The sequence below is a fragment of the Trachurus japonicus genome, chromosome 17 (genome assembly GCF_045865225.1).
Source record: "Trachurus japonicus isolate A0001 chromosome 17, Traja_1.0".
Classification (NCBI taxonomy): domain Eukaryota; kingdom Metazoa; phylum Chordata; class Actinopteri; order Carangiformes; family Carangidae; genus Trachurus; species Trachurus japonicus.
Window position 1 is genome coordinate 9049406 of NC_140923.1, and position 13578 is coordinate 9062983.

At 40.8% G+C, this 13578-nt stretch overlaps 1 protein-coding gene across 1 annotated transcript; it reads right to left on the reverse strand.

Annotated features, from left to right (window-relative positions):
• Positions 1–1488: 1488 nt before the first annotated feature.
• Positions 1489–6588, reverse strand: LOC146970087 (arylsulfatase I-like). Its single transcript, XM_085804588.1, has 3 exons — positions 6364–6588; positions 4173–4311; positions 1489–1670 (listed from the first exon to the last, which is right to left on the reverse strand). Exons 1-3 carry the CDS (start codon positions 6541–6543, stop codon positions 1489–1491), a joined length of 501 nt encoding a protein of 166 aa, XP_085660714.1. The 5' UTR covers positions 6544–6588.
• Positions 6589–13578: the final 6990 nt, after the last annotated feature.

The following is a 13578-nucleotide window of genomic DNA, read 5'->3' on the forward strand; positions in this document are numbered from 1 at the left end:
ATAACCTGCAACTGAAATCTCCACATAAGACGTATAAACACGCAAAACTAACAATTTAAAAACAACAACATACAGTATGCAGTGATCATTCAAGAATTTAGTTGTATTTATTTTGCTTTTTAGCTCACAAACTGCTCTATTGGACTCTACAACAATGAATTTACCTCTAACCTGTAGCTCCGTTCTCAGTGGTGGTTCGACAAAATTAAAATAATGAGGGACTCATTCTGATCATTAAAAACCATTTTGCAGGATTAAGACTTTGCTGAACTTAAACATTCACAACAGGAGCGATAAGTACGTGTTTACATTGTTCCTCCATCCCTGCTGCTCCCGCTGAGCGCCGAGCAGGTGAATGAGCTTATAGCCGAGCGGCGAGCGGGGAAACGATCAGCTGATGTTCATATAAGTTTATATCTGACTGAGGAACTGGAGGTCGCGACCCGGAGGTTCGACTCGTTCGACCACGTGTGAACCAGTGTGTGATAAAAGCCCGAGGGACCTGAACCCAGACTGAACTCAAGGTGTCGGTATGTTTCAACCGACGTGTTTGTTGGATATGGGTTGAACAGCATCTAAACCTCGCCCCCCCCCCACCCCAGTCCCCCCAGCCAGCCCCCCCACCCCCCTCCTCCTCCTCAACATCAGTTCAGGAGGAAGTTCATCTTCTTTTTTTTAAATCTAAACATAACACAGATTATTACGCTTTAATTTACTGCGCACATCCAAGAGCAACATTAAAACTGAGGAAATAACATCAGAAACAACTTCAATATCAAACATTTGAGCCGTAGATAATCAAATGTTTGCAAAAATAAAAGTTAAAGGGATAGTTCACCCCAAAATTGCCCCTCATGTGGACAAAGCTGGAGAAGTTTCAGAGTCCTCCGTGGCTTCTCTGAGTTACAGGGGGTCTCGGTTGTAGCAGTGCATGTCCATATGACGGTTGAGTAACGGAGCTCACTTTTCTTCGTAACAAAAAGACACCAAAAAAACATCCAAATACCTCCATGCTGCTTGTCTGTAATGTCCCTCTGGTATTGAAGCCCCAACATGAGAAATTGTTCGAAAAAAAATTAAATAAGTCTGTGTTTGATGCTTGATTGTAGCGGAAGCTCCCAGTGTCTCAGTTCACTGCTCTTCCTGTGTCACCGGCGAACAATTTTCTCATGTTGGGGCTTCAATACAACCCTCAATACCCCCCCCCCCCCTTCTCTTCTCTTCCTGTCTTTTCTCTCGTTGATTTTCCTTTTTTCTTTTTTTTTTGGCATGTATCTGTACCTGGGTTGACTATTGAAAATGTAACAAAAACTGTCTATGTAGTACCTATGTATGTATGTATGTGTATTATAAACCACGCACACTGGAGATGGGATCATGTCTGGTGTCTAACAGCTCTCTGTCAGTTTCAACTGTTTGGTTTTTCTCACTACAGTTTTTTGAAAACTCAATAAAAAACAATTTGAAATAAACCAATAGTGAAACTCATTAGTCCTCCACCTGTCCGCTCTCCCTCCCTCTCACCTGTAGAGCCCAGGTGCCACTTGCCGACCATGTGTGTGCTGTACCCGGCCTCTCGCAGCCATCGGGCAGCGTGTCCATGTGCGACGCCACAGCTGGGCTGCCGCGGTCTGATGATGGAGTGCTGCAGCCCCGTGTGAATCTGGTACCTGCAGGGGAGGGAATAAAAAAAGGAGACTCCAGTCCATAAACAATTGTTGGCAAGGGCCGGCCGCTGGCATCAACCCCTATGTGGTTGTTCAGGGCCACAGCCGTTAGGTGGGGGCCACATGATCAGAAAGGTACCTGGGGTTCATCAAGTCATTTAAAACATCCTGAGGCTGCACGTGCAGCTATGAGCTTTATATGTAATGTGAAGTCAATATTCAGCTTCTTTATATCTCACATTTGAGACATTTGGTGAAAATAGAACGGCAGAATGACAAACATTTGTGCTCAAAAAGCAATCTTACAAAATGTCATTTTAGACTTGTTTTCTACACTTCTCTATTACTGTATTCATATCCTATTTCAAGCACCAAAACAGTTCATTCTCATGACTGAAGGAGTGTTTTCATTAGGGATTGGACATTTTTCAAAAAGCAGACCTCAAATTTCCAGCATTTGTCCTAAATTATTTCTTTCTACAGTGTTCTAGGACAAACTGGCCTCAGTGTGCTTACAGCGGAGGTTAGTTATTTAGACATAAAACACTTGAGTATTGTTACATCTGCAAGTATCTTAAAAAAATATGTAAAGTTGAAAAAATGGCCTCAAACCTCAGAGGAAAAACACGTCTGTATTCAGTTTTAACCAGTGATTTGGTGTTTGCGCTTAGAGTGCAGGCCACAAACAAAAACCTTGTTTAGGGGGCCACCAACAACCTAGGGCCGCCCTGATTGTTGGTTTTGTCGCTGCTGCTGCTGCTGCTGCTGCTGCTGCTGAGACAGAGTCGAACGTTTGTCCTCGCAGCAGCATAGCAGAGACTCATTAATTCTCAGGTTGCCTCATCAATAATCAGATTATTCAGAGCAGCCAACTAAAACCTCATGTGAACCAGAGTCTCAGACTCTCTGTGGGTTCAACATCCACACGATCTGAAGCGTCTGAGTTCAATGTTGTCTGCAATTTTATTTGATCTATTTTCATCTTAGTATAATCACTTCCTGTTAACCTCATCAGGATCAATAAAGTCTCAAAAAAAAGCTGTAAAAACATCTAGAGAAATACCTGAAATAGAGAAAATTAAGACCAGAGAATATGAATCTGTGCTATAAGTAAAAATCCACAAAATTCACTAATTAAGTTGCAGATTACTAATTTTTCCTGTTTAATTTAATGTAAAATCGATTATTTTTGGACTTTGATAAATTGATAAAACAAAACACATGCCATTCTTTTTTACAATACTGCTTGTTTTGTTTATACATTTCTGACATTAAAAGGAAAATAATCAGTCGAAAAAAATGCAAAGACTAGAAATACAAACGAGGATGAGCTGCATAAATGATACTTAATGTTAAAACAAGTTCAACGAGGTTAAAAAACCATAAAAACAAAACAAAGAGAGAAAAAAAATCCCTGCTGCTTTGATTCAAGGAGATCAAACATCTGACTGATCATCAGCGACAAAGAGTTTTTGCATTTGTACCATTTAAAGCTGCGACGTGAATCAACTCCAGACGACGTCCCTGAGGTGAAGTCTACCCAGTGTTTTTAATAACAACAACAACAACAACAACAGTCGGGTTTCCCAACATTCGCTGCAGGGTCCGTTTGACAAAGCAGGTTTAGTGAAACTCTGAGTCTGTTCACCCTGAACTGAGGGGAAACTCTGGGTTTTCTGTTTCAGAAAGGGAGGTAAGTCAAACCAGGGACAGAGGAGTAACTCCAGCCCGTTTCACAAAGAGAGGTAACTGAAGCTCAGAGTCAGTTACTATGGCAACACACTCCGTGAACCTAACCTGGTCGGGACCCTGAGTTTCTCCTCTTTATCTGAAGCTGCAGACTGAAAGCAGCGGCTGACAGGACTGGATGTTTTATTCTCCATGAGGATTAGTTTGATCGTTCCCGTTGTTCTGCCACCGGACCTTTTATCTCAACAACCCTCACATGACACGAGTCACAACACGGACACACACGCAGTTCAGAGAAAATTGCACTTCTCTCTTATTGGTTTTTCCGTAGCAGGTCGATCCACTTCTGGATTATTTTCCAGGTGATTGATGACTACACCACATCCCCGTCACGTTAGAATGGAGACAAACGTGAAACTATCAAACACACATTTGGAGTTGCACCTGCTCAACACACAGTAATGTTGAATAACTCCGAGATTTCTTTTTTTTAGATTAATACTCACATTATTGTCCCACGGTAAAAAAAAAAATCCGAGCTCACGTCCATTTGCCGCTGCTGCAGAATCTTTTTTTTTTTTGGGGGGGGGGGGGTTTGCTGGTTGCCCAGGTGAATCATGTTATCTTTGTTCCATTGATGAGGGCTTTTCATCTCCCTGTAACTCAGGGTCAAGTTACTCAGAGTTGATTGAACAACTGTTATCACCTGTTCTCAGAGTAGATGAACTCAGAGTTCAGGATTAGACTCAGAGTTTGTTGAAGCTGCTTTGTGAAACAGACCCCAGGTCAGTGAAGAGACGCGGCGTGGTGCTGTACCTGCCCGTGATGAGCTGGCTGCGTGACGGCGTGCAGATCGCTGCACGTAGTAGTTCTCCAGCGTCACGCCCGCCGCCGCCAGCTTGTCCAGAGTGGGAGTCTTGATGGTCGGGTTGTGGTAGCCGATGTCGTTGAAGCCCTGAGGACAGAGATAATATAACACAACTCTGAGGAATATTTACCCACCTGAAGTTATTTTACTTTTTTATTGTGTATTTGTTTTCATACTAAAGTCAAGGTTAAAAGGATAGTTCATCATTTTTGACAAATTGTCCATTGCCATAATCCTATAGTCATAGAGCCTAGGTTGTTACCTTTATTTGTTGGTGCAAGCTAATTTTAGAACGGCGGAGCAGAGCGGCGAGCTGCTCAGAGCTACGCTACGTTCCGTTAATTATCTCATAGCGTGGTGAATGTGCAGGTCACAACTTGATTGTGTATTTGATGAGTTGATGAGGGAAAACCAAGAAATCCCATAAATGAGCCTCCGTAGCGTAGCCTGAGCAGCTCAACGGCTCTGCTCCGCCGTTCTAAAAACAGCTTGCACCGACAATTAAAGGTAACAAACCTACTGCTATGACTATAGGGATTATGGCAATGGGCCAATTTGCCAAAAGGTTGAAACTATCCCTTTAATAACACCACATGCTAAACGTGCACCAGGCCTAATCCAGAAGTGACATCAACTTAATCAGCTGCAGCGCTGCAACAAAACCGTTACTCTCACCATTAATTCACTTCTCATTATTTTCTAAAACTAACCAACTGCAACCAGATGATTAAATGACTGCCACCTGTTGAAAAGGACGATCCTGTAAAACACCATCCAATCACTTTTAATGCCAACGAATGAATTATTATTGGATTGTGAAGCGTCAATCAAACTGCCAGACGACACCAGACTCAGAGCTGATGCTAACTTTGCTAAATTCAACGAGACAGTTGCAGCAAAGTTACGACGGAAAAAAAAAAACAAGCACCGTGAGTTCCTGTGCTCTGGAGGTGGTGGAGAGAAAGTCTGAAGAAAGGGGCTTTGACTTTTGGATGGTGTGTTTTCAAAATGGAGCCCGCTCGAACCGTTTTTCCAGGATACTCTACCTTTAAAGAGAAACTACGCAGAATTTTTTTTACCTTAATGAAGCAGCTTCAGAGTCCTAGGGCTGGTTAAAGGTGTTCAGAGACGGCCGTTTGTCCTGTTTGTCGCGCCTCCTTCTACGAGTTTTCACAAGTTTCCGCACGAGTTTACCCGTGTAAGGAAAACTAATTTGATTGGTCGTTATCGAGCGGGCGGGTTATTTAATGTTTGGGGCGAGACGGAGCTCGGTGTGTGTGTGTGTTGTCTCAGACGTTTGATTGACGGATGACGTATCGAATATCAGTGGCTGGTGAATCGTGCGCAGGCTGACGTATAATCCGTGTTCCTGTATTATCCAATGCGAAAAAAATACCACACTTTCATCCCGGATTCACTTGAAAATAGAATTTAGCACAAAGTTTGGGCTCCATCGTCTGATAGACGAGTTATTACACTAATGTTAAGACCCACAGTGGAATCAAATTCAATTTTCTTTTCTGAACACCTTTAAACCAATGACTAGTAACTAGTTCCAGGGAGAATGGAGCGTCTCTTGGCTGAAAACCAACCTGGTAAGATCAGAGCCTCCGACCCGGTGTCCCAGCTCTCGTCTCCATGGCGACACTGCCACACAAACGTGCTTCGTAACACGTAATCTCTTGTTTATGACATATAAGACTACACATATATACACATTGTAACGCGCCTATGATAAATAACGTTATCCACCGCTCCATGGATTGATTTCATGTCCGCTTCGTTGAAAACAGATGCACATGGAGGAGAGGAGGGTTAGAGACACAGAGGAAAAGAGACCAGACAAGTCTTTAAGAAAAATGTCGATCTCAAGTTTTAAGAAGCCAATCTTCATCTATAGGAGATGGAAAACGCAATATTTAGATGAAATTATTTAGTGATGTGCAAAATGAACAAACAATTCAAGTATCATTTTTTAATTTTACTGATATTTGTGTTGAAGATTTTGCTGCTTTTTGACTTTATAGACGGAAACTGTTAAATTGCACATGGAGACTTTAAAAAAAAAAAATCTGTTCATCTGTTCTTCTTAAACATGTAGCCACACACACACACACACACACACACACACACACACACCTGGTCGTCTGTGAGGATGAATATGATGTGCGGCTGCCGCTTCTTCGTCTCGTGGCTCTGCGGCTGCGGCTGCGGCTGCGGCTGCGGCTGCTGGTCTGGTTTGGGCCTGTGGGCGCTCAGACCGTCCAGGCTGCACACGACCACGACGCCCAGCGCGGCCAGAACCAGAGCGGACTGCATCTTTACTACAGGAGCCTGCAGGGAACACACAGACAAAGACACAGAGAGAGAAAACAACGTAACAATGCAGCGAGGACTCTTTCAGACTCTTTCAGACTCTTTCAGACTCGTCTGTGAAGCCGGGAAGAAGTCGAAGTGAAAAATGTTTGAGTCGGCACAAATTCACACAGGCATGCCATCGCTGGATGACGAACGGTAGATCATAAAACCACATTCAGGATGGAGTTGCCCAACTTGGCTGTAAACTGAGATCTGAAACACTCCATCTGGTGGAGAGCAGAGCTGGAGAGAGGCTCCGAGGAGGCCGCTTAATTAACCCTTTAAAGGGATAGTAGCATTTTTTTTAAAGTGGGGTTGTATGATCTACAAATAGCCCCTAAGTACTTTAATTGCAGTAGAAGACTCTCTGCACTCCTCCCGTTAGCAACGCCAAGCCCATAATAGCCCTGCCAGAGATTTACAACATACAGTGTTGTGAACAGACCCAAAGAAACGGCCTATTTTCCACGGCTAAAAGAGGTTTTACCGAAAAAAAATACACAGTTTCCATTGTTCACTATAATATAATTTTTTCCAGGAAAAACACAGTTTTTATTTGGACCTAACAACTGCTGATCGGCGGGCGCTAACCCTGGGCGGAGGGATCATGAGTTGGTTAGGTCCAAATAAAAACTGTGTTTTTCCTGCACTTTGAAGGGCTGGAAAAAAATATATTATAGTGAACAATGGAACTGTGTATTTTTTTTTCAGGTAAAACCTCTTTTAGGCCGTTGAAAATAGGCCGTTTCTTTGGGTCTGTTCACAACAATGTATGTTGTAAATCTCTGGGCAGGGCTATTAGGGCTGGCGTTGCTAACGGGAGGAGTGCAGAGAGTCTGTTACTGCAATTAAAGTTCCTTAGGGCTATTTAGAGATCATACAACCCTACTTTAAAAAAATGATACTATCCCTTTAATGTCTGAGTAGGAGCAGCAGCAACAATGATGATGAAAAGTGTGAGAGAGCGAGGTGAACAGGCGCCGTGGTGAATTTTAAAAACCTTCACACACAACACAAAGTGCAGCAATTAAAAAAACAACAACAAAAAAAACTAATTGGAACATAAAAGTATTAGTTCAACTCAGTCAGAGGATTAATCGGACAGTTTACCACAACTAGTTGATGAAACTACTAGATGCGGTTTACACAATTAGTCCAATATATTGACATTTCTGTCACAACAGCAGCTTTAATTCAAGTGTGTGCAAATCCTCTTATATTTTCACTTTACTGCATTGGTTCTTTTACTTAAGTAAATATACAGTTGAATAACACAGTTTTTATTACAGCTCACTTTAATCCACCCTTAAAAGAAAACACTAACCTGTTTATTAATAAATTAGTGGTAAATGATGAGTAATCTATTATCTCTACATTCTGATGCTGTTTAGTATTTTGACTTCTTGCATCTTTAAAGTAAATCTAACATTAAATTTATATAATGTGAATAAATCTAAAAAATAGTTTCTTCTGCTTTTGTTGAGACAGACTGTTTGGTCGTACTGCAATGGATTTAAAAACTGTAAACTAATATCAATAGTTATGGATTCATTTACTTAATTTATTGATGAATTTGTCTCCAGAACACCTGTTGATGTCTCAAATAGCTTGTTTTGCTTTAGCAACAACTCAAAAAACCCAGAGAAACAGATTTTTAAAATATAGATATAATGGGGATATTACTAATCCCATACAGTAGCAGCTTGTCCATGGTTTGTGCAGCACAAAGACTTTGACCTGGGCTTTTATTTTGAAGGTTGTGCTCAGAAATCCATATGTCCTTATTTAATTACAGTTTCAAGGATGATGGATGGAGGAATATGAGTGAATTGTTGGAATACAGCATGTGACTGACGGTAGTTATTTAAAACACACACAAAGAATTAGGCAGGAAACTTTCTTTTGTCCTAGAGGAAGAAACTTAGTCCAGTTTATTTCTTCTGACTTGTGTCATTTTGAATTCTTTGTCTCTATTTTAAGGATCAGATTTGAGAAGCTGGAACTAGTTATGTTTGTTTTTTTGGTTTTTGTTTTTTTCAAATATCGATTATCAAACTGTTTCTGATGATTGATCTACTGTACATCATCATCAATGCAAACAGAGAGTGGACTGCATAATATTTAAAAGTAAATCTCACATTATAATCCAATTCAATACAACAACACAAAACACTCTGAACTAAAAGTTAGAGGAAAGTTGAATCAGTAGAAAATGCATTAGATTTTTACTGTTTTTTTTTTAATTGTTATTGTCTCCAGCCGTTTTATTTTCTCATGGAGCAGCAGCTTGAGGCAGCAGGTTGTGAGTGTCTCTATAGTCTGAGACATGTTTAAACCCTCCGAGCCCAGAGCAGCTCTCAGTGCTGCTGCTGCTGCTGCTGCTGCTGCTGCTGCTGCTGCTGCTGATAATGTGAGAACTGACTAAAAGCAGCTGTCTCAAGAAGTTTGAATGGTCACACAACAGACCTACTACAGCTGATGATGGAGATGAACTGGTTTCCCCCAACAACAGACCAGAAGATAAACTGGTGGTGGTCATGGGAACAACACAAGGCAATGAAAGCAGAGACTGTTTCCTGCAGAAAAATGGGTTTTAATAAAGTTTTTTTGGTCAGATTTAAGGGGAATTACTCAATACTTGATATAAATACTGTATTTTTTCTTTTTCATTGTATGTAGTTTGATGAGTCTGACATCATAGTTTATCCCAGTGCAGATATGTAAAACATCAAAATCAGCATTTTCCCATGTGCAACTAAAACAGCTGTGTTATTTTTAAAAGTCAGGCCTTAAAAATCAATACCTCGATACAGGATCAAAGGGAGTGAACGGCTTCTTCTCCCCCTCCTCTCCTCTTCCTCTCCTCACCTCTCTCCTCTTCCTCTCCGCCTCGCGCCTCAGTTCATTTCTTCCCTCTTCAGTTTTTTCTTTCTTCAGCTCGGAGAAAAGTTGAGTTGGAGTAAAGTTTGTTGAAGACGCCGCATGTCCTCAAGTTTCCACGAACCCTTCCTTCCTGCGGGCTGAGCTGAGCTGAGCTGAGCGGCCACACACCAATGAGAAGCGAGCACAGTCAAGCCGGACGTCATAACACAGGGGACACTTCCGGTCTGACCTGTCAAAATAAAACGCGCTGACAAAATCGGTCACAACCAAACCAGGAGGTGGGGAGTGTTAAGTTAGTTATTAATAATTTTTTAAAATTAGATAAAACAATGACCCTCTGGCAGCATCCCAAATTAGCTGTAGCTTAACAGTAGTTTAACTTGTTAATTTGTAGGTGTTTCCCTTTTAAACTATCTTTAAACTGACATCTTTCCTCTTATTTAAAGGGATAGTGGCATTTTTTTTAAAGTGGGGTTGTGTGATCTACAAATAGCCCCTAAGTACTTTAATTGCAGTAGAAGACTCTCTGCACTCCTCCCGTTAGCAACGCCAGCCCATAATAGCCCTGCCCAGAGATTTACAACAGACATTGTTGTGAACAGACCCAAAGAAACGGCCTATTTTCACGGCCTAAAAGAGGTTTTACCTGAAAAATAATACACAGTTCCATTGTTCACTATAATATAATTTTTTCCAGCCCTTCAAAGTGCAGGAAAAACACAGTTTTTATTTGGACCTAACCAACTCACGTATCCCTCCGCCCAGGGTTAGCGCCCGCCGATCAGCAGTTGGACTCAAAACGCTATAGTAGAAGTTTGGAGCTGCTGCGTCGCCCTGTAATAGGCCTACCGCCACACATAAACACCAAAAACAGAGATAAGAACGAAGTTCAAACTTTAAACATTATAAGTGGATTAAATGTTGACTGGGAGTCATGTCGGGGCAAATATGACGATCTATGAAGATTTAACGGGTGTGTTTCAGCCGCAGACAGTAGTCGTCCGCTGTTATTATGTTACGTCCATCGACTGTAAACAGGTCAGAGTGGTGGGGGGTATGACATCATCGTTTCACAAAAGATCCATTTTGGGTGGGGTGTTTTGAGATTTTCCCTCTCTGGGACCTGTTTCCAAAAATACAGTTTTACCCCCTCAAAGCTGTTTCCATCTGGACGAAACGCTGAGATGGATTCATGGAAACCCGAATCCATGTGGACGGGCTCTAAATCTGAATTAAACCTTATAATTCAATCTAGTTATCTTTTATTGATGGTTTACCACGACCCAAATCTACAACGTAATCAATCCTCAGTGGTTAACCCATAGGCTACTACATCTAAACATAGACTAACTTATCTTATCTTATCCATCAGCTTGTTAGTTAGCTTACAAGAGACATAATGAAGAGAAATGTCAGTTACATTAAAGGGACAACGAGGAGTTTTGGAAAGCTTAAGTGTTTTCACACTACATTTCATGAGCCTCCGCGTGCAAATTCTTGGACCGGCACAAGACGGACGAAAGCAGAAACATTTGCCAAGAATGTTTTCATTGATCAAGAATGAAAGTCGGAGGTTCGAAGATGATCAGATACTGTCATAGTTCTGACCATTAACAGCGATCCGGCAGCGTTATTCCCACGACCCGCCGGGCAGCGTCCAGGAAACTGAAAGTAGGAAATGCTGGGCGAGCCGACCACTAATAATAATAACAAAATAACGATAAAGACAAAATGATATAGGAAATGGAGCCATTAACAAGTGTGGAACATCCACATTAATATGAGACTTTTTTATAACCAAATACAAATTATTATTATTATTAATCTTTATTGCAGACACAACAAGCGGTCCATATCAACAACAACAGACATGTTAAAACAAATTTAAGAAGGAGAGAGAGAAAAAGACATACACACAGACAGAGAATCAACTCTCCACATAATTCATAAGCAGGCTATCCCACCAGTGTTTTCTAAGCCTAAAACTCCTCCATGTCCCTTTAATTAGGCTATAGTATCTAATTGACATTACCACTTGCTTGCTAGCTAATAAAGCAAGAGCAACATCAGCTTTTTTTTTTCTTTTTTAAAATTAGTTTCATTATAATACATCTTCCATTTTCAGTCTTTATCGTGCTATTTTAATCTTGTAACTTCTGGACTACAACATTTTTAATTTATTTTTTAACCTCTAGCTTGACACTTTTATTTTGAAGGCTGAGATTTTCAACATCCGCCCTTCGTGAGTTCATTTATTTAACTTGACAAAGAGAGGGGGGGGGGGGTGGTGGGGGGACTGTTAAAGCCCCCTTGCCGTTAACACTATTACTTTATAGGGTGTTTAAACGTTACTTTGACATATTTCTTGTCGGGTCCTTTGGGTCGGTGTTAGGGTTAGGGTTAGCCGAGAGGAGCGACTGCAGCCCGGGCAGCAGCAGCGGAGAGCAGCCCGCTGGCACCGCGCAGCCAGACAACCAGGAATCTGTTTCTCTCTCTCTGTGTCTCTCTCTGTCCCTGCAGACAGAGGAACTCCTCCACAGACACAGATACAAACCTGCATCAAGGCGGTCAAACATAAACTAAACACGATGAGACCGGAAATAAATCAGATCAATCAAGAAATAAAAGCTCCAATTATCACTCATGTCATGGAAAATAAATTGGTGCATTGGTAGCTACTATAGAGGAAGATTAAAAATACAAATAATGCAATTAAATAGACACTAAACAATCAGATAATGTGGGGAAAGGTATTAAACTGCATTCTGTGTGCTCTTATAATGTCTTTAAAAGTCTGGATTCAACTTTATATTATAGCAGAAACCCACATTTACACATTGTATAGGCTACCTATATTATATTATTATAGCACTAATTAGACCGTACATGTTAATTGTGCAGGTATTTGTGTGAAAGAATTGGCCGTGATGTGCCAATTACATGTATACATACATATACTTAACATAGACCTACAGTACAATAAAATATGCATATAAATTGGCGTATGATAGGCTATGTGTAGATTACGTACATACATAATATGTGTAAACACAAACAGTATATAGTAACAGTGCAATACTGTGTAATCTAGTGTATTTACACAGAAAGATGTTAAAAATATAGATATAATGGGGATATTACTAATCCCGTACAGTAGCAGCTTGTCTTGGTTTGTGCAGCACAAAGACTTTGACCTGGGCTTTTATTTTGAAGGTTGTGCTCAGAAATCCTATTGTCCTTATTTATTACAGTTTCAAGGATGATGGATGGAGGAATATGAGTGAATTGTTGGAATACAGCATGTGACTGACGGTAGTTATTTAAAACACACACAAAGAATCAGGCAGGAAACTTTCTTTTGTCCTAGAGGAAGAAACTCGGTCCGGTTTATTTCTTCTGACTTGTGTCATTTTGAATTCTTTCTTTGTCTCTGTTTCAACACTCGGAGCGGTCCAGACGGCAGCAGGACTGACTCTGCCTCTGACTCTGTAGGAGAGCATCCCAGGCCGGCATTAACTCCCAGTCCAGTCCAAGTTTCCAACAAACAACACAGAGAAAGAAAAGTGGAGTGTGATTTATTAGGGGCTTATTCACTGGCAGTGACCGATACATGAGGAATGCTGCCAGACATTGTTGCAGCTCCTTCAGAGGAGAAACTGTGGCTGCCAGACGTTAACGTGCACAGACTTTGCCCTGAAATGCTTTTGGTGTCTCTTTTAAACCATTACTAATCTACTGGCTTTATTAGAAATTGTTATTAGGCCTATTAGTAGCTATATAGGCATTTGATTAGTTTATATATGGGAATAGAAAAAGAAGAGACAAAAGAAGAAAAGAGGAGAAGACAAAAAGACAAATTATGAGACACTTAGTCTGATTTTTTTTTTTTTTTTTTTTTACTTTCAAGTCAAAAATATGAGACACTAAATCTCTTTCAACGTCTAAAGGTCCAATACCTAAGATGCCAATTTCTGCCAATAGGCCTAATAGAAAAAAAACAACAACCAAGAATTAAAGGTTAACAATGATAATAAAAATAAATATTCTCACTATGAGGCAGTGAGTCAAAATGTTGACTGTCCAACTCTGAATTATTATTGAAAGTCAGAAATG